Source organism: Rhincodon typus, chromosome 6 (assembly GCF_021869965.1).
Source record: "Rhincodon typus isolate 14 chromosome 6, sRhiTyp1.1, whole genome shotgun sequence".
Lineage (NCBI taxonomy): Eukaryota > Metazoa > Chordata > Chondrichthyes > Orectolobiformes > Rhincodontidae > Rhincodon > Rhincodon typus.
Genome location: NC_063337.1, coordinates 24,042,213 through 24,067,968, shown reverse-complemented (window position 1 = coordinate 24,067,968; position 25,756 = coordinate 24,042,213). Strand labels below are relative to the sequence as shown.

The 25,756-nt window shown below is 37.9% G+C and overlaps 1 protein-coding gene across 1 annotated transcript in view; it reads right to left on the bottom strand.

The window, feature by feature from the left end:
- Window positions 1-4,274: 4,274 nt before the first annotated feature.
- foxo1a (forkhead box O1 a) overlaps window positions 4,275-25,756 on the bottom strand; it is an 82,105-nt gene continuing 60,623 nt past the window's right edge. The window contains exons 2-3 of the mRNA XM_020526795.2: window positions 12,870-14,209; window positions 4,275-9,575 (exon numbers count right to left, since the gene is read on the bottom strand). Of these exons, the coding sequence (XP_020382384.1) occupies window positions 12,881-14,209 (1,329 nt within the window). The 3' untranslated portion in view covers window positions 4,275-9,575; window positions 12,870-12,880. The remainder of the gene's footprint in view (window positions 9,576-12,869; window positions 14,210-25,756) is intronic.

Below are 25,756 nucleotides of genomic sequence, written 5' to 3'. Positions count from 1 at the left end.
TCCCCAACAACAGCAACATTTACTCAAGAGTTTTTTCATCCTACCTCAGATCTCAGGATTTCTACCTATCCAGGTTAGCTTCTTGCAGTCATTTGTGGCATAGGGTGCCATCAAGTCCAAGCAGCTCCCCTCAGAGCACTCCAGTCAGACCTATTGCTCTGTGTGATCCTGCAAATTTATTTCCCTTAAATTCCCAAACAATTTTCTTTTGAAATCATTGATCTTCTGCTTCCAGCACCCTGGTACAAAGTGAGTTCTGCAAACCATCCAAAGGTTTTGAAGGGGCAAGTTCCAGGGCATCACTACTTGCTGCATGACAAAAGTGTTCTACACATCTCCTTTCATCTCTTGCCCAAAACTTTAAACATGTGTCTCCTAGTACTTGTACAATCAGCTAACGGGAAATTATTTTGCTTGTCTACTATATTGAAACCTCTTATAATTTTGCAGAGCAAATCTCTCAGTTTCCTTTCTTCCAAGGAGAATATACACTAGCTTCTGACTTAACGTTTTAATTGAAATCTTTCGGTGCCTTGAACCATTCTAACAAAAACAGAAATTGCTGGAGAAACACTATCTGTGGAAAGAAAGCAGAGTTAATGTTTCAAATAATTTGACCCTTTTTCAAAACAATTAGTAGCTACCATAAATATATATACACACATACATTATATATATACTTCCTAGTTACTAATAGTTCTGAAGATGGATCACTGGACCAGAAACGTTAACTCTGCTTTCTCTGCACAGATGTTGCCAGACCTGCTGAGTTTCTCCAGCAATTTGTTTTGTTTCAGACTTCTAGCATCCGAAGTTTTTTGTTTTATTTTACCATTCTAACAAATCTCCTCTGCACCACCTCATGGACCTTCATATCTTTTCTAATATGCAGTGAGCAAATCTGGAAACAGTGCTCCACTTGCTGCCTAACAAGAGCTTTATGGAAGTTTAGTATAATGTCATAGAATCCCTGCAGTGTGGAAGCAGGCCATTTGGCCTATTGCATCAACATCAACCCTCCGGAGATCATCCCACCCTGACCCACTCACTCTATCCCTGTAACCCTGCATTCCCCATTGTTAACCCATCTAACCTTTACATCCACGGACACTATAGGCAATTTACTAGGGCCAATCTACCTAACCTGCACATCTTTGGACTGTGGGAGGAAACCCACACTGACACAGGGAGAATGTGCAAACTTCAGAGAGTCAGGCACCCAATGCGAGAATCGAACCCAGGTCCCTAGCACTGTGAGGCAGCAGTGATAACCTCTGAGCTACCTCATAACTTCTCTGCCTGTATTTATGAACCCCCACTTTCCATATACTTTGCTAATCACTAACACAATATATCCTTCCACCTTCAAATATCAAAATACACCCAGCCCAGGTCCCTCTGTTCCGCACACTCTTTAGAATTGTGGCATTACATTTATATTGTATCTCCCTATTCTTTCTGGCAAAATGCACCAGCTCACATTTGTCTGCATGAAGTTCTACACTTGTCTGCCCATTCTGCTAAGCTAGTTATCGCTTGTTCCAGGCAATTCTTACCACCCCCACTATTTGCCAGTCCTCCAAGTTTGCCATCATCGGCAAATTTTAAAATTTTACCCCGCAGATTTGTATCACTTATCACTAGCAAAAAACAATGGCCCAAGCACTTAATCTTTAAGGAGCACTGCTATCATCTTCCAGTCTGAAAAAACAACCACCCACAAAGATTCACTGCTTTCTAATCATGTGTATTTTTTTCCATTCGTTTACAGAATATGGGCATTGCTGGCTAGGCCTGCATTTATTGTTCATCATTAGCAACCCTTGAGAAGGTGGCGACGATGAGGTGCCTTCTGAAACTGCTGAAATCTTTAGAATTTAGGTGTACACACAGTGCTGTTAAGGGATTTCTAGGATTTTGACTCAGCAACCGTGAAGGAATAGTTCCAACTCAGGATGGTGCGAAGCTTGGAGGGGAGCTTTCAGGTGGTGATGTTCTCCTACATCAGCTGCTTTTGTATTTCTAGGTGGTCAAGGCCACAAGTTTATCAAAAGGAGAGTTGCTGCAGTACAACTTGTAGGTCACACATACGGCTGCCAGTTTGGTGAAGAAAGTGAGTATTGAAGGTAGTGGATGCGGTGCCAATCAAGCGGGCTGCTTTGTCCTGGATGGTATCAAGTTTCTTGATTGTTATTGTTGCACTGCACTCATCCAGGCAAACAGAGTATTCCATCACACTCCTGACTTGTGCCTTAAAGATGCTGGAAAGGCTTTGGGTATGAGGAGATTGGTTACTCACCAGAGAATTCCCAGTCTCTCTAGTAGTGAGTGTTTATAACACTGATCCAGTTCAGTTCCTGGTCAATGGTTATCCTGATGACATTGAAGTTGACAGAATTTAGCGATGGCAATGCCAATTAATGACAAGTGGAAATGGTTAGATTCTCTCGTTTGAGTTCATCATTGCTTGTAATTTGCATGTGTCAATGTTACTTGCCACTGATCAGCCCAGGTTGACAGTCCTTTTTCCAAGCAGCCTTCTCTATGGTAATTTTCCAAATGCTTTCTTAAAATTCATATAGATAACATCCACTTCAGTCCCTTCGTTATTCTTGTTACTTTATCATCAAAAACTTAATCTAATCAAACATTACCAACCTTTGTCAAATCTGTGCTAGCTTTCCTTAATGAACTCAAATCTCTCCAAATGCCTGTTAATTTTTTTTTTAAAACTGACTATAGATTCCAAAATCTTGCCTGCCACTGATGGGAACAAAAGGAAAATGGAATTGAGGCCATAATCAGATCATCTATGGAGCCTTGTTTTTGATTCCCTGACTATTTATCCTTGTTGGAATGCACACAGCCTAGACTTGAAATATCTCATCCTTACAGATCATCTTTTTAAGAGTTTTTCCTGTCACTATCAGTCTCTGGTCCATTTTACACTCCATAGATCCCTTTATATCACATTGAAATTCACCCTCATACCGTTTAGAAGTTCCATATTTGATTGTATATGGTTCTTCTCCATCGCTAATCTACAAGTTATGATACAACGTTGGCTTTTACTCAGGTGCTTCCCACACAGATGTTTAGTCTGCTTGGCCCACTTCATTTCCTAAAACAAGATCAAGCAATGCATCCTTTATAACTGGGCTGAGAACATAATGATCAAGAAACTTCTCATGAATACTTTAGAAATTCTTCCCTCTCTTTACTGTTTACTTCCAACATTATCTTAATCAATATTTGGGTAATTAAAATCCCCTAGAATAACCACTTTAGAGTTTTTGCACATTTGTGATTTTCCTGCAGATTTGTTCCTCTATCTTTTGTTGTTTGAAAGGTAGAATGCCCAAAATGGTGTAGAATATTCTAGATTTTGTCTCTCAACTATTCCCCATGTTATTCTTAGAATCCCTAAAGGTGGAAACAGGCCCTTCAGCCCAACAAGTCCACACCAACTCTCACAGTATCCCAGCCATTCCTCTATAACCCACCTAATCTACACGTCCCTGAACACTATGGGCAATTTAGCATGGCCAATCCACCTAGCCTGCACATCTTTCAACTGTGGGAGGAAAATGGAGCACCCAGAGGAAACCCACACAGACACGGGGAGAACGTACAAACTCCACACAGACAGTCACCTGAGGGTGGAATTGAACCTGGGTCCCTGGTGCTGTGAGGCAGCAGTGCTAAACACTGAGCCACCAATGTGAGGTTGCCACAATGCCAGTTGATTGCCTTGGTCTCAACCATTATTTTGATTCTGCTACTAATCCTCCTCATATCTGAAGCAATGAACAATGGCATGGTAAACCACAGAACTCTAATGTTATTGTTGTCTGCTGAAAGGCATATTGGAAGTATTTACAGCCTGGTTACTCAACCTGTTTAGCCACGTTTCAAATGCACCTTCAGTGACCATGGAGTGGAACCTGACCCAGAGAACTGGCTCAGAGAAAGGAACGCTAACATCTGTATCACAGGGCCTCCTCAGATTAAGATCCCCTTGTGGTGATGGATGGTGAAAAAGAAGATGTTTTGAAGTTTGGCTCGTTATTCCTTTAACGGATTTTTCAGTGAATGGTCAATAACAAACCTAAAATATTCATCACTAATTTCTAAATAAACTTCACATACCATGTACATATAGCTATATCTGAAACAATACAGGTGCAGCAATTTACCCTAACACTCACTTCAAGGGAAGAATGCAATTCAGATAAAAATCACAATCAAGAAAGATGGCAGTAACACAATTCAGATTCTGTAACAGAATTTATATACATTTATTATGGCTCCATACAATACAGCAAAGATTGTTCTTGTGTTCTTTAATGTACACTATCAGGCACTTGTCTATGAAACAATATACTTAGTTACAACCTACATTATTGAAAGGATATAAAGTGGTGAAACTTTCAAGTACTGCTACAGTCTGTTTAACTGGAGCAAACATTATTTACATGCCAGTTTCATGTTGTTGTTGGTCTGCGGAACATCCGTCAAAAGAAGGGTCAGTTTTGTGCAAATTGGTAATTTTCATTAAAAAAAAAACTACTCCTGTTGCAACTTTTATTTATAAACAGAATGTAATAGATAAGTCACATTTAGCTTGATAAGTTAATAAATGTAAGTATTTAATTTTCATTAATGATTCAAAAAGTAATGTTTACTGAAACTTTTTTTTTAAAAAAGCTCAAGTGCAATTAATTTTCTATGTGGAAAAGCAATTGGTCCAAGATAGTTTCTTCCCTCTTCATAGGGATGCTCTGCTGACTCTTATCAGTCATTTACATCAAGCAGTACATCACACCCATTAGTTGTACTGAAGAAAACAGCACTGGTTTATCAAAAGCAGTATGGTTTTCATCGCTAACTTCTAAATAAAATTTATATACCATGTATGGTTACATATAGCTATATCTGAAACAATACATCTTTTTGTTAAATTTAAAATATCTGGATAACTCTATTTTATAATATACTTTTAACAGTACAAATCTAGAAAAAATTCAAAGTTAAGACTTTGTATGCATAGGTAAGATTTGCACATTTCACGGAGCAATCATTTACAATTAAGGTAGTTCTACTCAAAGCTTTCTGAGCTTCTATATCAAGATGACCAATGAAATACAGTTGTGAAACTGTCTCAGCATCTAGCATAACACTTTGTGGTATTTTAAATTTAGCATAACATTAAGCAGAATGAAAACTTGTATAAGAAATCTGATTGTTAAATAATTGATCAAAAAAAGTAACAAAAAAAACTTACAACTTTACATTAGTCCCTGCGCAAAAATCCACATCAGGCAAAACTGATTATGCTTAGAAAACTCTTACGCTTTGAGTTTCATTGTATATTTACAAAAACAGCAAACACCATCACTTAATAGCACCCCCTAGGATGTAAAAATCTAACTGTGTACATACAAAAACCTTATTTTAATCCAGTTAATATAAAAAATGTGAAGGTGCACGATGCCCCTTTTTTTCTGTGATTCTGTAAACTCACCATGGGAAAAAAATCTCATGACCTGCAGTATTTGCTTTCTTTAAACATAATGCAAAAAGAAATCACATTAACAATGTAAATACAATGTAGATCTCATGATTTTTCATTAAACTACTTATTTATAAACATGTCAGTTTATGACCAAAGAAAACTCTACTGTAACACTGAATGTCATCTGATCTAGCTGTCAATTGTGCGCTGTAACAAATTTAATAAGTAGAACAAAGCACTTGCATCTTTCGGTCATCTGCATCGCCAAAGAATGTGCAACTCTCACATTTTGATATTCTTAATACAATGTATTCCATTTTGAAAGTTTTTTGTCATTTCGAGTGACCTCGGGACTGTGCATCACAAGTCTGACCACTAATGGGTCTCCACCATTATGAAAATAAAGCACTAAAGTGTGTACTAATGATTACAATGACTCTCCCTCTCCATCAACAATCAACCTGTCTGTGCTCAAGATATCTCTGTAGCAGCTCGACTGAAATTATTTTGGAGGGAGAAGGGAATGTAATAGGGCCTTGATGTCCCAATGTGATACACTTATGCATCAGTACTGTAGATGACACCAGGTGTGTAAACAGGAGGGAGAGTGCATGTGCAAGAAGGTAGACAAGAAAAAGAAAGAATGCATAGAGCAGATCTTTGAACTTTACATCCAATGGATTACATTTAAAATGTAATTGTGATACAGATTAACAAGCACCCAATTTCTGCATAACAATATCTCACAAACAGCAACTGAAAGGATAATCATAGAACCTTGTTTTATTGCTGACAAAATACATTTTGCCAAAGCTTTTCATCTTGCACTCATCAGGACAGTTCATAAGAACTAACATTTCCTATGGTATGAGAACAGAATGTAGATTGGTTCACAAGTAGACTTTGATTGGGAGAGGTGCCTCTACAAGAGTTAATTTGCCAGCTATTTAGCATTCTCTTCTCATACAGTATGAAATATTGCTTTCCTTTTAGGTTAAGATTTCTTGCAAATTGTCCTGATGATTGCAAGATAAAAGCTTTGACAATATATGTCTACTTTCAGCAATACCCCAAGTTCTATACTACCAAATGATTAAACTTGTTTTGGAGGTGATAGGAAAGAGAGGAATGTTGGCCAGGAGAACTTGTTTTTGCATAATCCTTTGGGATCAGTAACAGCCACCTGAGCTTGCAGATGGGACTTCAACTTGTCACTTAAAATATGACACCTTCAGCAATGCAATATTTCTCACTGCTAATTGAAATAACAGCCTAAAGTATGTACTCATGTCTATCATTTGGGGTGAACTCACTACCTTTTGTTTTACAGGTGAGAGGGTTACCTGACCTAAGCTGATAGCCTGGATTCTAAATGGCCACAAGATTAGTGTCAAAGAGAAAGTTAGCTCTGTCCTCACAACTGAATGAGCAGCCCATTAAACCAGCATTGCAAATTGGACAGCATTCCTTACAGGCAGAGCCTCAGAGAAAAATTCATACGTATCTATGTGATCCTTTTACTCAAAACCATATATACAGATGCCAGTTCTCCCTATACAACTGCAACAGGAATTTTGCAGGTCTTACGGTGTAATTTTGCCTTGATAATGCTAAATGGGTTAAGTTGCCTGTTTCTGAATGGAAGGCCACACTGTCTGATGTATTTGGGGAATATGTATACAAGAACCACCAAGTGTGGCTATTTCCCAGATGTCATACAAACATTTGGTGGTGAACTGAGCACATGATGAGCCCTTTTCTTTGGTTAAATGGTCTTCTACAGTGGAGCAGCTAGTGTCTAAAAATAGTGCCACTATCCATCTTCAAAGCTGGAGTTACAAATTATTTGTAGAGAAGCAGACTAGAACATTCTATGTTTGATCAGGATAATTTACATACCGTAAAACAATGAAGCTGAGTACTAAGAAGAGGCTTGAAGCTGGTTATATGTCAAGAAAACCTCATAGTGGTCATAAATCTTGTGACACAAAAGCAGGGTGTCAAACCATCATAAAAAAATCTACCAAGTGAAGAAGAGTCTAGACTTTCTTCAGCCAGCAATCAAATCACTATACTGGGACAAAATCAAGTTTGTGGGGAAAAAAAAGTGTTTAAATTAATCTACCTATAAATCAATTTATATAGGTCAAGTGCTGAAGACACAGCCAGAAACACCTTATCAGGATTTTCTCCTATAGTCAGTAAAAACATCTGCACTTGGTTGAAAATTTGGTTGCATAGGTCATCAAGGTTAACTTCCTCAATCACAAGGTATTTCTCAACATCAAGGTAGATTGCAGTATTGCAACACTAATGTTTACAACTAAAATGAAAGCTTTAGAATTATGTGGTGATCTGGTACATCAGTGTCAAATAACCAACTTGCAATTTCAGGAGTCTTTGATTAGTTTTAGCAGAGAACAGAACAGAAGGTATTTCCTTTATAATAAGATGATCAAGCGGAATCTTCACACTGTCAGAATTTTGCCTTCACCTTACGCTTGAGAGAGGACATTAATGAAATGGCAAATCCTCTCCTCAATGGTTACCTTATAATGAATACATTCCTCCAGGCATGCTGATCAACTTATGGAGATTTGAAACTACAGTGAGTGCTACAAATGCTAAGAGATAAAAATTAATTTAAATAAATTAAAATTCAGTCTTCAGATACAAAAAAGACCATGTAACTTTTTTCTGTTCTTTTAAAATTGAATGTTAAAAAATCAAACCACAACAAGTATTCAGCTTTGCAAAGTCACATGCACCAAGAATTGTGGAAAAGGAGAGAGCGTTAGACTCCTCTGAAATGTAATGTATATAGAAGGGTTGGGACAAGTGGACCTGTGACAATCTGTTGTTTTCAGAGTCTATGTGGACATGGTGAATGCCAAACCAAAAAGATGGCACAGCTATCTACAAACTATATGGCAACGTACTGGAAATATAAAAACTCACCGCAAAAACACAAAAATAAACATTTCACATTAAAGCTTACTTACATTAGAAGAGAATAATTATTGTATTTGAATATCAAATTCTTCAGGAGGTCACTTTCACCTAACCTACACAATTGGAATCCATTAGAATTTGGATCAGCCACTTATTTTAGACCCTGCCTTATATTACATTCTGTTGAGTCCATTCAGGGTGTGAAATTGCCTTAAATGCAATTCAACTTTCCGCTGAGTGAGTTTAATTAAAATATCCCTTTGCGTTCCAAATTCAAACTTAAAATTGACAAAGTGAATGGTATCAGATCTTTTAAGTGTTGATTTCCTTTAATATTCCCATTAATTGTATAAGGAAAAAGCTATGTGTGTATAACTGTTGCATGTTGAATCACGGCTTTATTGTTGGGGATATTTTAAAATAAGCCTATCACCGATCAGACATCCCAGGTATATGCTCAGAAAATTAAGCTACTAGCATTACAAGGCCAGTTGGTATTAAAACAGAAAGTCTGCAGTACCAACATATTAGATATGTAAGTAGTCTATCCTAAGGCTTAACGCAGTAACATTAGTAAAATAATTTGCTACCACAAACTGGCAAGTATTGATGTTGAATCCAACACTAACTGCAGGTCAATTCTTCTTTTGAGGGGTGAAGGACCTGTTCCCATCATATAACGGTGGTGTTTTAAAATAAGCCAGCAAGTGCGTTATTTGCATTGAAATTCTCACAATACAGTATCGGACACAGGAGCAGAGTTTGTTACAGTCATAGTCAACAACCAGATCAGGCCCATGTAATGCTCATAATTAAAAAGAAAATTGTTAATTAAGCACACAATGCACATATGTTTGAAATGACATTCTGTAGTGTGTTTGGCACTTTGTCACCAAACAGTTCCAAATTCCAGAGGCCTTATCTAGAGCAGCACAAAACCTGCAAACATTGGGCAAACATCCTGTGCAGGAAAATGCTCCACGCTGCCAAGTATGATGAAAGGGAAAAGGGAGCATTTATCAAGAGAATTCAGTAAGGGTGAAGGACATCTTTGGACTGCTTTTCCCAATTCCTGATGTCAATCCAGTCTGGGTGCCTTCAGAGAAATCTAGTTTAATGAGAAATAGAAAAAGTGTCAAAACATAAATAGGCAGAAACCTACTGAACTGTTGCAAACTAAACTAGGTGAAACTAATACTTCTAATAATTCTGAAATAAGGCATTGTTTTTAATTCTTCAACCACAACCTCAGGGTGCTGTTTAAAAATAAAATCAGAACTGAGATGAACTCTTTTGCTAGGAGGAAATAATTAAACTAAACCCCTTGCTCAAAAGAAATTCAGAACTGCTCTAGTACAGAACCCACATTTTGGCCTGAATCAACTAGCTGAGGTTCCGAGGAAGGTCACCAGATCCAAAACGTTAACTATGACTTTTTCTTCACAGATGCTGCCTGAACTGCGGAGCTTTTCCAGCAACTTCTGTTTTTGTTCCTGAGTTTTAATTGCCCTGTTTTAATCTTGCACCATCAGTGGCTTCAGCTATTAAGGCCTAAACTCTGGAATTCCCTTCCTAAAGGTCTTTGACTCTATTTCATTTAAGAAACTCCTCAAAACCTGCCCCTTTGTCAAAGTTTTGATCAATTACACCAATATCTCTTTATATGATGAAGTCAAAATTTTGTTCAATAACATTCCTGTGAAGCACCTTGGGATGTTTACTATCTTAAAAGGTACCACATAAACACACATCCTCATTATATGACAAAATCAATTTAACGTAAATTAATAGAACTTCTCATTTATGGTCACGATAGCCTCATTGCAGTGAACTGCTATGATCAAAGGTTGAGCCCAAGACAAATTTAATCAAGGATTTAATCAATTGTTATAAATTACATTCTGGCAGTTCTAGGACATCTGAAGTTCTCAATTATGTTACAACCTTGTGAAATAGATCCTCTGGTATTGGCTGTTGTGTACATCAAATAAAACTACAGCCAAACATTCCATTAATGTCTCTAGCAATATTTATACTTATTCTTCAATGCTCAATGTGCTCCAACATTCAGAAAATGAAATATTTATCAAGCCATACTTGCAGTAAATTTGACACATACATTCCATAATTTATTTGGAATAATTTGTTTGTATTTACAGTATTGCATATTATTTGTGACATGCAGTTGGAACACTTCAATACTTAATGATGTTGAAATGTAACTCCAAATAACTACTCAATAAGCTTTTGGTTTGTGACATATGAGTGACTTAAATTAGTAGAAAGAAGGTAATACCATGTTCCGCGGTTTGAAGAAAATGTTGATAAACATAGAACAAAGGGAAATCTTCAATATACCAAAAGTACAGAGCAGACTTCACAGAAGTTGGATATGAACTCATGTCCCAATCCTCTGTGGTTGCACTGTCCAAAAAGGAGGAAATGAACAGTTTTCTTCCTGACAGATGGCTGGGGGACTGGTGGTGGTGATATTACACATAAGGAAAGAAAAAAAGATCAGACTTGCACTTATACTGATGTTCTCCTGCTCAAAATGTTCCAACATACTTCATAGCCCAGTGAATTACTTTTGATGTGGTTCTTTTGTAGCTGATCAATGCAGCCAATTTACACACAAAAAGGTCCCACAAAAATAAATCACCAACTAAAACACTTCTTGTTGTTCAAGTAAAGAGTCTTTACTCTCCTAACTGCATTGAATTTTTCACATCCAGTTGAAAAGGCAATTGGACCTTGATTTTAAGTCTCAACTGAGACACAGCATTTCTGACAATGCAGACTCAGTACTGGTCTTAAATGTAAACTTATTGTCCAAGTATGCAGCATAACACTTTCTGAGGCAAGCTGACATCAACACAAACCATGGCAAAGTTTGCAAAGTCTATTAAAAGTTTCAGAACAATACATCTGACAAAAAAATACAAGAGATAAAGAAGTATTTTTCATTCAGTGGATTGGGGGGTGGGGGGTGTTGTGGAGATTGGGAGGTAGAGCTGAAGGTGAAGGAAGTTAACGGAATTCCAGCCTGGATAATAATAGCATGTTCAGTGATTTTTTTTTTCCCCAAGTATGAAATAGATATAAAACCTTATCTTAGGGGGTTTTTGCAAGTATATTTTATTTTCTATCTCCGAAATTCTTTTGCTTCACTCTCGCGTGGAGCAAGGCATTAACTGATACCTTAAGACTGAAACAACACCCACTCAATAAGTAAAGATTCTCAGTTTGCACTACTGATATGAGACAGCTTGCATGACTACATGCATTACAAAGCCACCTTTAAAACAGGACAGAATTACAAATTCAGAAACTGCAATAATCAGTTCTTTACAAAATTAGAATGTCCAACTTAACAAGATGGAAACCAGGCAGTCAGACAGTTGAATTGACTAGGTGACTTGCCTGCCAATGTACTAACTAAACTCTGGTATCTCTGATCACAACCTGGTTCTTCAAGCCAATGGAGATCTTCCTTATATATGCAGATTGGGAACTGATCACATGTACAGTCATAGAGACCTGCAGGACAGAAAAAGTTCCAAGGAAAACAGGCCCAGTCTCTCAAACATTTCTTCGTGATTAAAACTCTCCAGCCCAGGCAACATCTTGGTAAATCTCCTCTGCACCCTCTCCAGTACACACGCATCCTACAATGTGGATTTCAGAACTGCACATAATGCTCTAGCTGTGCCCTAGCTGACTTTTTATACCGTTTCAGCATAAAACTCCCTGCTCTTAAACTCAATCCTTGAGTAATAAAGGCAAGTAGCCTATATGCCTTCTTCACCACTCTATCTACTGTAAGGGACCGGTGGACATGCATACCAAAGTCCCAAGTGCTATTTTAACTTTAATGAGAGTAGGGAAAACACCGTGGCTTTCTCATCGAGTGAACTCAATTCGAGATAGGAGTTGAAACATAAAAAGCAGTTCAGAGTTAAGATTTTTTTAAAAATTTTCCTTTGTAAAGCCAAGGAGTTTTACAACGCTACACAGACTCACACGTAAGGTTTCAGTTTCCCCTTTCCTTAGTCCTGGACTCCCGATTTCCACAGACCACCATTTGCTTCCTTCAAACTGCCACTGGAAGGACAAAATTCCACTGATGTCAGCAGGTTCCTACCCTTTAAATTTCCTCTTTCTCCAAAATGGAATTTGTTCTCACCAAATTCTGCTTCTGCACAATATTATGTCCTTTCTGCGGTCCCATGCTAACATATTAAAGAGGTATAGTATGCAGTATGCCACTACAAGTTCCTTTTTTTTTAAAATCATTTAACAGCATCATTGAACTGACAGTAACATTTTAGAAATTTAACCTCGTTATCATTAGTAATCACAAAATAGAAAACTCAGTTTTGGTGTGAGATGCAATACCCACCTGTATAAAATTTAGCCAGATACCCAGCTATGTTTGGATGCCTTTGCACTGTTGGAATAGCAGTCAAAGTTAAAATCTAGAGTGTCGCCATCCATAAGATCATTACGAATAATGGACTCAACATCACAGTCCAGCCTTTCAATGAACATATCATTCAAATCACTAGGCAACATCTCCTGACTCATAGAAGCAAGATTCATTCTTCCATAACCACCATTACTGTTAATAGAGCAGGGATCCATTGAATTTAGCTGCAAAGGCATAGGCACTTGGAGCTGACTTTTTGGTGTGGACAAATGTCGGATATTTGAAGGATGAGCCATGATGCTCACTGTATGAGGTAAGGCACGACCATTCATTGAAACTGAATGCTGACTATGCGTTGGGTGGTGCTGGACACTGGGGTTCATCATCTTGGTATGAACTGCCTGATTAGCATATGTTGTGGAGATCATCATATTTTGACTGGCCAGCCGACTACTAGCTTGTGACACCACAGTATCTACTTGTGGTAGCATGTCACTATGAGGTGGTGAGTCAGAAGTAAGTAACTCTTTAAGAAGTCCTGTTGGGCAGTTATATTGAGTAATCGCCCCAAAGCTCGGTTTTTTTTCTTGAAAATTCGGCAAAGGAGATTGCTGTAGGGAGTTCATACTGCTTTGAACATAGCATTTTCGGTAATCTGGGGTCTGTGAACCAATGGGCATGTTTTGAGATGGAAAAGAATAGCCCGAGCTTTGTTGCATTAGTGACACTGATGAAGGCTGGGTAGATGCTGCCATTGCTGAATTTGGGGACAAAAGATTTAGGTTGTCCAAAAGATCCTCCATCACATTTTCAGTCATGGAATTGTTCATAGAACTAGTCATCTCACTCAGACTTGGTAGCGGCGATGCCATTTTACTGGAGGTAGCAGTATACACTAAGGGAGACATTTGATGAACGTCCCCATCCACAATATCCTCCTGTTCTGGCATTATAGGTGAAAGCCTTCCACTTAATGTGCTAGCATTTGATCCAGTTCTCTTTCTGAAAGTGGTCCAGGCATCAAAATCATCATTACTGTGAGAGTTAGGACTTCCAGGCCATTTTGAGAACTGTGTTCCGGGACTATCAGCACTGCCATCATGGCCCGTCTGAAGAGCTGCCTTTTTCTTAGCAGCTCTCCCTCTGCTTTTAGCAAACTTGCTGTTGTTATCCATGGACACTGCTCTTCTTCTTGGAGATTTTCCGCTCTTTCCGCCTTCAGGATTCAGCATCCACCAAGAACTCTTGCCAGTTCCTTCATTCTGAACTCTTACAAACTTGCTGTGCAGTGACAAATTGTGTCGGATTGAATTCTATAAAACAAAAATACAAATCACGGAGTCAGAACCACTTCCTCAGTGCATTCTCTAAATAGTTTGTTACATGACCCCACAATTTTCTTTGCTTATCAGTTCCTTCCTTAGCAGCCCTATTTTGTTGGTGATATTTGGAGAAGGGTTAGGGATATTTTGGTGGCGATATTTGAGAAGGGTTGGAGATAAGTCAGAGAATATTCCAAGTTAATCATTAATGCATTGGGGTTCTGCAATGTGGAGTTTTGCATTCATTCAGTTTGACAACTAGGCATATATGACTAGAAGCACAACATCTAGTTCGTATGCCAAAATGCACTACATTGCTGGAAAACACAGTATCGGTCATAATGTGGATTATGATTCAACAACAAAAAGGTGCCAGTTATTTTTCATGAGGTATTTTGAAACTAAAATCTGTGGGGCAATGGAGCATTAATATGTGAAAGCTAAAAGAAAAAATGCACTTTCCTACAAAGCAGTGCCTCATGCATTTTGTTAAGTCAATAGAACAATTCAATATTATCTCGCTCTATATCAATTAAAAGTGCGAAATCAATTTCATTATGTCAATGATTTTAACAATTATTATAATGGGCTACAATGAAGATAGAATCAGCATTCATTATGACAGAAATACGTCCCTCCAAAAAAATTAAGCTGAACAGTAACCAGATGTTGATAACATGTTTACTGCCCCAACCCCATTAGAAACATAGGTTTCGAGCAATCTATTGCAAGTGGCTGGGATGACAATTCCAACATACCCTCAGCTGATATCTTCCTTTAATCCTTCCCAAACTGGTGATATCCAAAACTCAATTGTGTTCTTCAGTTGCACCAAATCACATTCATCCATCATCCTTAATAAACAACCTACTTGTTAGGCAACACCTTTAACATTCTCATCCTCCTTTTCAAATTCCTCCATAGCATTGCCATTTTCCATCTCTAATCTGCTCCAGATCTATAGCCTTCTAATATATCTGTGCTCCTCTAATTCTTGGCCTTTATGCAATCCAAATTCAAATTGATCCAAACATGTGTCTCCTTCATTTTTTAGGACACTCAAAACAGTTTTCTTATGACAGTTTTTGCCCAATTACCTAAAGTAGCTCAGGGTGAAATTTTGTTTAATATCACCTGTGAAGTGCTTTCAGACAGTCATACTGTTAGAGGCACTATACAAATTCACATTTTATTAACTGGGTAGTTTCAGACGAGGTGTAATTTTATCAAATGTACTCAGTGCAATGGTATGTCAACAATATTGAAACTAGTATTATTATGCTATTACATGCCAAATGAAAAATAATGTATGATTTTCAATGGAGAGCAAAATAAGGGAGGTCATGTCCCGTCATTATTTTTATTCGTCATCCACAGAATAGCAATATACAGACTGCATGATAAACTAAGGCTTTAAAGTGCGAATATCATCTCCCAAATGCACAAACAATGCAAAAATTTGTCTTTTTTGTTAAAAATCTGAATTCAAATCTGGTTAAATACCCTAAATCTAAACACGAACAGGAAGCTAACAAGTAGATTTTGTGATGAATAAACAGACGTTTTAACTGCTGTCCAATGCAGAATTTCATCCACTTCCATTGAAACAGAACAAAGAAAAACTTGCTTTTTTTTGTGCTTTTCACAACCACCAGTCTATCCAAATGGTCACTTCTGGCTTGTTTGCAAAAATGTCTAAATCTCCATCTTACCTCATTTGGTTAGTATAATCAGAAACACGGTGTCTCAAGTTTAACAATGAGCAAAAGATGTTGGTGTCTGCTAAGTATTCTTGATCACAGCTAACGTACACTAATAGACAGCTGAAAACTGTTGAGGATACAGAAGATGAAAGACGGGTTTTACATAAAGTCATAGAGTTATACAGCACGAAAACAGACTATTTGGTCCAATCAGTCCATGCCGAACAAAATCCCAAACTAAACTAGTCCCACCTGCCTGCTCCTAGCCCATAATCTTTCCAAATCATTCCTATTAAATATCCATCCAAATGTCTTTTAAACATTGTAACTGTATCCACATCTACCACTTCATAGGAAGTTCATTCCACACACGAACGACTCTGTGCAAAAATTTGCCTCATGTCTTTTTTAAAACCACTTTCCTCTCATCTTAAAAATGGTTCCCTAGTCTTGAAAATCCCCATCTTAGGGAAAAGACAACTACCATCAACTCTATCTACACCTCTCATTATTTATTACCTTCTATCAGGTCACCTCTCAACCTCCTATGCTCCAGTGAAAAAAAGTCCCCAGCCTATACAGCGTTTTCTTATACCTCAAACATTCCTTACCTGGCAACAACCTGGTAAATCTCTTCTGAACCCTCTCCAACTTGATAATATTCTTCCTAAAACTGGGTGAGCAGAACTGGGCACATTATTCCAGACGAGGCCTCACCAATGTCTTGTACAAGCTCAACATAACATCCCAACTCCTTTACTGAAAGGACTAAGCAATGAAGGCATGCGTGCCAAATGCCTTTTTAACCAACCTGTCTATATGTGACACAAACTTTAAAGAATTATGTACCTGCACCCCTAGGTTTCTCTGTTCCACAACTCTAACCAAGGCCCCACCATTAATTGTATAAGCCCTACCCTTGTTCGTTGTACCCAAACGCAATATCTCTCATTTATTCAGATTGAACCCTATCTGCCATTTTTCAGCCCATTGACCCATTTGATCAAGATCCCTTTGTAATTTTAGAAAATCTTCTTCGCTGTCTACAATGCCACCAATTTTGGTGTCATCTGCAAACTTACTAACCATGCCTTCTATATTCTCATCGAAATCACTATATAAATGACATTTCTAGGGACATTTTATACAGCTGAGTTCTAAGATTTCTGTTTGTTCTGATATATGCAAAAACATTAGCAGCAGAACAAATAGCACTGAAGGTATCATTTGTGGAATGAGATTCACTGTGGTCACAATAATATTGCCTTATCTACACACCAGTTAGTTGTTGGTGTATATAAGCCTCCTTATGGTTTTTAGTAAAAACAATTACTCACACCTTCATAGTGATTCGGGCCCAATCTGCAATGGTTAGGTCAATGGGGGAGTTATAGGTCATTCTTCCAGCTAACAGAGCTGTCTTCTGGTGCTGCCAAACAATAATGTATTATTTTTCCTACCAGGAAAAGTTCTGCAGGATTGCTACATAAATTCCTGTTTTTCAAGCACAGACCGTAAGTGAAGCTATAATTTACCAAACTGGGGAGAAAATGATTAGAGGTAATCTTATGAAAATATGTCCTGTTGTTAATGATGTTGTGTCTGCTGACGATTCCAGACACAAATACAAACTCATGAATGTCTAGCTACTCCAAGGGATCTTGGCAAGAGAGAATCTGATTGAAAGGTTTTCCGCATTTTTAGCACTTTCCATGCCACATTCCACCTCAACCATACCCTGCCATGAACTTCCACAGGGGACTTGAAAAAAAAATCTAATTTCAGATGTTCCCACTTGCCTAGCTTATACACAAGTATGGGATAATATGTGGCTCCTAATGCTTTGACAATGTAGAATCAACTAATTTAATGGGGAATGTTAAAATATTAATTAGAACCTTACCTGAGCAAAGATAAAAGTACAGCAAATGGCAGCAAAAATAAGTGAGATGCAGCCACAGTTTACTTCTTATTTATACAAAAGCAACATTGTTCACAATCATGGTAAAGATAAAAGTGGGGCTGAAGAACAGCGAATAAAATACATTGATGCTGACTGCTTTGTTTCAGGGCCAAATTCTTTGTATATATCCATTGCATTCTGTCATTGAGATAATGCATACTACCCACAGACAAAATTCAAGTTTGTATTGGATGTTTAAGGATGGCATGCAAAATTTGGGTTGCTCAGTTAAAATCCTTCATGAATGAACTTCAATGACTTAGACTCTATTCAAAATAGCAAGACAATATTTGTTACTGAATCAAATTACCACTGAATTTACTTTCAAGAAATCGCAATATCCATTTTTCTTCCAATTTACATTATACCAAGTTATCTACGCAAATCTTAATGCATTGCCAAGATATCAGTGCGTTGTTAAATATATTCTTTTGGTAATGTTGTTAATGAACCACATAAATCCCAACTATTCTGGTAGGTAAACAAGATTTCAAGCTAATCATCACAAAATACGAAATTCTAGTGCCCAAGTCACTACACAGCAGACTGCTCAGTTTTTCTGAAATTGCTAATGCATGTAGGACTCACTATTTTAACAAATTAAATGTGTGGCAGTGAAACTCAAAAGTAGGGAGTCAACAAACACCTATTATTGCATAACAATGATAAGATCTTCAACCTGAAACATCAATATTGTTTCACTTTCCACAGATGATGTCTGATGTGCTGTTGTATTTCCAGCATTCTTCTTTTATTTCATAACTCCATTTTTTTCCCCAAGATTATGTGAATTGGCCTGATATTCATTTTTCCTGAAAAATTAACCCCATCTCCTACATTAGGCAGTAGAAAGTAACTTTAGATGACGGTACTACACAGACATTTTAGGATTGGGCACCTGTATAATGCAGTGTCTGAATTTCTGATCCATTGAGTGCAATGAATCTGAATTACAGGCTCAATGTGTAACAGGCAACTGATCCAATATTGTTCTTTTGTGCCACTAACAGATGAAATTCTAACCCGATCTCTCTCTTCAATTAGCAGCAATGAGACAAAAGATGAAAAAGGTGGTACTGACATCCAAAATTAAAACTTGACAGTATGTTTTAGCAATCTCAGGAGGGACAAAAATATGGCAACCCAACTAAAAGCCCACAAGTCTTTATTATATTTGTGGTGAAGAGAGGAATTATAGGCTGATTAGCCTGACCTCGGTTATTGGTAAGATTTTAGAGTCCATTATTAAGAATGAGGTTGCAAGTACTTAGAAGACCACGGCAAATTAGGGTCGAGTTAACACAGCTTTGTCACGGCCAGGTCATGCCTGACAAATACGATAAAGAATTTTTTGAGGAGATAATGAGCAAATTAGACGAAGGAGCGCTTATGGATGTGATCTATTTGGATTTCCAGAGGGTCTTTGACGAGGTGCCACACAGGAGACAACCAATTAAGATAGAGCCCATGCTGCTATTGGGGCATGGTAATGTCATGGATAGACATTGGCTGACTGGCAGGAGGCAGAGAGAAGAGACAAAGGGGCCTTTTTCAGGATGACATCCAGCAGCTGGAGGAGTTCTGCAGTGGAGTATTGGGACCACAACTATTCACATTATACATTAACAATCTGGACGCAAGAACTGAGTCCATTGTTGCTAAGTTTACAGATAACAAAGACAGGTAGAGGGATAAGTACAGTTGAAGAAGCAGGGAGGCTGCAGAAAGATTTGGACAGGATAGGAGATTGGGGAAGGAAGTGGCAGATGGAATACAACGTGGGCAAGTGTGAGGTTATGCACTTTGCTGGAAAGAATGGAGGCATAGACTATTTTCTAAATAGGGAACAGCTTCAGAAATCTGAAGCACAAAGGGACTTGGAAATCCTAGTTCAGGATTCTCTTAAGGTTAACATGCAAGTTCAGTTGGCATTTAGGAAAGCAAATGCAATGTTAGCATTCATTTCAAGAGGGCTAGAATACAAGAAGACATATACCGCTAAAGTTGTATAAGGCCCTTGTCAGACCACATTTGAAATACTGAGAGTAGTTTTGGGCTCCGTATATAAAGGATGGATGTGCTGGCGTTGGAGGGTGTCCAGAGGAGTTTTACAAGAATGGTCTCAGGGATCAAGGGCTTGTCATATGAGGAGCAGTTGAGGACTGAGTCTGTACTTAATGGACTTTAGAAGGATTGGAGTGGGGTGGGGGGGGTGGGCGGGGAAGAGAAATCTGATTTAAATTTACTTAAGAATACTGAGAGGTCGGGATACAATGGACATGGAGAAGATGTTTCCTTTAATACGAGAGACTAGAACCTAAGGGCACAGCCTCAAAAAGAGAAAGGCGACCCTTTAGAACTGAGATGAGGAGGAACTTCTTCAGCTAATCTGTGGTACTCGTTGCTGCAGATGGCTATGGAGGCCAAGCCATTGAGTGAATTGCAGACAGAGATAGATTCTTGATTAGTAAGAGGATCAAGGTTTACAGGGAGAAGGCAGGAGAATCGGCTTGAGAAACATATCAGTCATGCTCGAATTGCAGGGCAGACTTGATGGGCTGAATGGTCTAATTCTACTCAATATCTTATGATCTTATAGCAACAGTAGTTTTAAAGAGTCAGCAATCACTTTTAATAAATGTTATTTAATATTCTGGTAGTAAAGGACTTCAGTATTGCTGATAAAGACATTTTGTGGAAACTTTTCAACTTGCATCAGGATAATTTGCAAGAAATACCATAGTAAAGAAACAACACTTCGAGGAGGCAATGACCTAGTGGTATTATCGCTAGATTGTTAGGGTTCAAATTCTACCATGGCAAATGCTGAAATTTGAATTTGATTAAAATCTGGAATTAGGAATCTAATGACGGCCATGAAACCATTGTCGATTATCTGGAAATACCCATCTGGTTCACTAATGTCCTTTGTGGACGAAAACTGCCATCCTTATCTGGTCTAGCCTACATGCAACTCTAAACCTAAACAAATGTGGTTCACTTTTAACTGCCCTCTGGGATGGGCAATAAATGCTGGCCTAGCCAGCGATGCCCTCATCCTGTGAATGAATAAAATAAACTTATACTGTAAAAAAAGTGTCAATTGGTTGGCAAGAGAATGCTGATTGGGAGATATCGTTTATCTCAAAATTTATTTTAGTTTGTGGAGTTTTCACATCAAGTATATGATTGCCAGATCATCTCCTCAAAATCATTACAAAATTTAGCACCAATATACACTCTGAAGTAAAAATCTAAGTAGTAATTACAGCAAGTTATTGGCTAATTAACTGGGGTTTACTGTGAATACACTTGGCTTGATGACAGATGTAGATACAAGTTTAGACAGAAATTTAAGTGGATGCATTTTGAAAGGAAATTTTTTTTTGGAAGTTCAAAACATAAAAAAAGCTAAATGAAGCTAAAAGCATTGATGTTATTTAATCTTACTCCAATGGCCAATCGTGTAACAAGATAATACGATCATCCAAAATATGAGGACAATGAAAGAGTACTCATTCATCAGGATTACAGAAATATTAATTCACCACAGCTAATATATTAACTCAGAGATTGTATTTAGCAACTCACTGTATTCTTTTATATGCCAATAACAAAGGAATATATTGCTAATGCTACAAAATGAATCTATCCCATCCACACATTGACAACCCAAGGAGGGACAGATTGGTTTAATATTCTGATGAAAAGATCACAACCTGAAAGATAACACTTTGTTAACTGATGTTGTCTTTGATAACTGATGTTGTCAGACCTGAATATTTATAGCATTTTCTGCTTTTATTTCAGATACCTGGGATCTGCAGGATTCTATTCTTAGCTTAATGTGCAATATTTTCCATAAGATAACAAAATAATGATATACCAGTAATGTGGAGGAATGTGTGATCCACCCTAACATGTTGGCCAGAAATTGCTGGAAAAATAATGGTAACTCAACACTTGCCATTTGACATGTACAATAAAAAGAGAATTTGTGGTGAAGAAGAAACACGTGATGAGTTCCAATTCAGTGCAAATGGTTGGCAAGTGTACTGCTGTGCCATTATGTTCACTAAAATGAATAACATCACCATCTTGTCATGAGCCGTTCCAATGCAAAAACTGCCAGAAATGAAAAGCTCATGGGGTGTGGAGTGGAGAGTGATGACTGAGATTTTGGGACTGCAAGAGGTTAGAGATCAAATGGGGCAAGGTTATGTAAGCGTGATCATTTCTGCTTTAAACTGGAGTGGGAGCAGGATTTGTTGCTGGACTGGATATGAATAGCTAAGAATCAAGTGTGTTGAAATTTATGGACATTGGAGTATATGGATAGTCAGACAGGAAGCATTGGAATAGTGAAACAAAATAATCCAGATACTAGGAACCTGAAATTAGAACGGAAAATTTTGAAAGTACACAATAGGTCAGGCAGAATCTGTGAAAAGAAAGAAAACAAAAGTTATCAGTTCAAGCCTGTAAATAGTTAAGTCTGGAAAAGACAAAACACGATTGAGAATTTCAATGGCATATAGATGGAGCTGGAGCAGGTTGTTGTTGTAGTTGTCATCCCTTATTTAGCTGCAAGAAACTGCAGCTTGTGAAAGACTGGATGTCAGACAAACCACAGGACAGTACACAGGGATTTGGGGGAACTGAACGATATACAAACAGGACATCAGTATATATCTAGAGGTTAACCCCATGTCTACTGATAATGTTACTGAGGGGCAGATTATAAAGGAGGAAGAGGAGAGGACTTGGACTTTGTTATATAGGGGAAGGAAGTGAGGCTATTGCTGGAGATAACCAGTCTGAAAATGTCTGAAATAAGAATGGAAACAGACCAAGCAAACCAACCAAGTTGGACAACTGAGGAAAAACATTATAGGAAGATTGCATAGATAACCACGTTGATGGAAAATAAGGTTGAGGATGTCAAGAAAGAATCCTGGTCCATGGTCACTCAAAGTCAATTTTGATCCGTCTCAGAAATGATGCTTTCTGACAAATTCATACTCCACATAGGTGAAAAATGTTTTTCATGTTTCTGTTTATATTATTTTGAGTATGTGAAGGATGGATCAATTTAAGAATTGGAGAGTAATTCTTTCAGTTAACAAGATAATGTCAAGGCGCATATGTCATCAAAATATTATTATCCATTCAATGCATTAAGGGTCATACAAGATTTTGTTTCAGCATAGAAATTAATCTTACAGATATTCCTAAATAGAATTTTTCCCATTGTGTAGACTGGCTCCACTGAAAGTCCATATACATTTCTACTGAAGAACTTCTAAAATTAAATTTTAAATTTTAATTTAATCTAATCTAAAGTCCTTGACAGTTAGGTATAAGAATAGTGAGCCTATTAAAATAAAAAGTATAACACATTGGCATAGGAAGTAAACTATAAATTGCACTTGAACAATTACACAGCTTCTTTCAAACTACAGTTAAGTACTTTTTCTGAATGGCACAATCCTATTTTTCTCAAATGAAATTCAATGTCAAAGACAGGACTAAGAAACAAGAACCTTTCATGGCACAGCTTAATTAAGATCTGGAAGACACATGTTTTTCAGTTAGCAGTATTCATTTATAACCTTCAGTTCTTCCACTTAGTGAATTAAAATTTTTCTGTCATGTACAAGGAGGACAGTACTGTTGAGTACCACTTTGACATTTAGTTTGCCAAGATTAGAAGATACACAATTAGGGTCACCAATTCCTGTTGCGTGTATTCTTGGCTGCTTTAATACTGGTTAGGAATTGGGAATTCTCCAACAGTATCTCATTTCCTGACTCCTCAAAGTCCACTCAAGTCACAAGGAGCAAGTCAACAGTGTGATGGAATACTCTCTACTTGTCTGGAAGGATGCAGCTTCAATAACATTCGATGACAGGCAAGGCAGCATACTGGATTGGCACCAGATCTAATGGTTTAAACATACACTGACAAAATGCATTACAGCAACTCAACAATGCTCCTTCAACAGTACCTCCTAAATCTGAAACTTCTGCCACCTAGAAGTACTAGGGCAGTCATTGCATTAAAGCACCATCTGCAAGTTCCTCTCCAAATCACATGCCATTCCTCTACTATCACTGAGTCAGTAACCTGGGAATCCCCTGCAGCACCCTGTGCTTGTGTTCATACACCACAATGACTGTGGTGGCTCAGCACCACTGCCGGTAGAACAATTACGAATAGAGAATAAATGCCGGCATTGCTCACATCCATGAACAAAATAAACTTGACCGCTCGTGAATGTAATATATTTGGAGTTTAAGAAAGCATATAATAAAGGTACCACATGTTAGGCAACTTAATAAGATAACAGGCCATGATATTGGAGGTAGCATATTAACATGGATAGAAAAATGACTTCTAGAAGACACAGAATTGGGATAAGGGAGGTAGTTTGATGACGGCAACCTATAACTAGTGGAGTGCCACTGGGGTCACAATTATTTGCAATATATCTTAATGTCATGGGTGAGAAAAGTGAATCTATTCTCGCCAAATTTTCAGATGACACAAAAATAGAGGTATAATGAGAGATGAAAATGACACAAAGTCTGCAAAGGGATATAAACGAGTTAAGTGAAGGGGCAAAAACTTGGCAGATGGAATATAATGTAGGAAAATGTGAGGCTATGCACATTGGCAGGAAGAATAAAGGAGCTGAATATTATTAAAATGGAGAAAGATTGCAGAAACCTACAGAACAGAGGGATTTCGGAGCTGAACTGTTCTATGACCCTTTGATCTTTTGCTTATAAATTCTGTTTCTGATGCCACGTCTGACTAACACTTGGAGGAGTGAGGCTTTGAAAGCCTGTGTTTTCAAATAAACCTGTTGGACTATAATCTGGTGTCGTGATTTTTGACCTTGTCTACCCCAGTCCAACATCAGCACTTCCACATCACGAGCAGAGCTGGAACACTGTTGGCAATTTTGGGCCCTTATCTAAGGATAAATATATTGGCATTGGAGGCAGTCCAGAGAAGGGTCACTTGGCTGATACCAGGTGCAGATGGACTGTTTTATGAGAAGAGGTTGAGTAGGTTTGGTGCATATTCATTGGAAAGTGGTCAGGCATTCAGTTTAATCATTTCCCAAGAGTTACAGTAGGTTTTTAATCCTCTAATTTTTTACTGGTTAACCATTTGCTTAACTAAGTTGAAATTCTACAAGTTTAATGGATTCATTCGGAGGGTTCCAGTCACAAGGGAATTGGGAACTTCAATTTCCTGGGTAATTTCCACAGAGTCGGTGTCCGGGAATCCACACAGTCGCAACACATGGCTCCAGTCTATGCTGCTCCAACAATTCTCTGGCCATCGGAATATTTGTGCTTTTGGTTATTATCCCTATGCCTTCTCTCTGTGCTGCTCGTAACAGTGCCCCAGAGACTTATCTCCAATTCTTGAAGGCTCCAAACTAATCCTTAAGGATTAGCAAACCTACATTCATTTAATCTGTATGCCTTTCCTATCTGTCGTTCCAAATTCCCTCTCATCATCGAAAGGCCACACCCAACAGTTGAGTGTGGGTGGAGGAGGTGTGGTTGTTTTTCTCAAACTTAGGTCACTAGTAATTGCATACTGTCATGACAAAATTTTTCCTTTTGTTAGCTTGCTGGCTACGTTTTTGAACAACATAAATGAGTATTTGTACCAACGTTTTACCCAACTGAATTAAAATTAGTTTTATTTTAGGGACAGACAATGCAGTTCCAGGTCTCCAAAAGGTAGAAATTACTGTTCACAAAATACAAGGTGAGAGAGTGATTATGAGCGACTCACTGAACTATCTTGTTATTTCTGAAGAAATAAAGACACAAAGCATTATTGATATA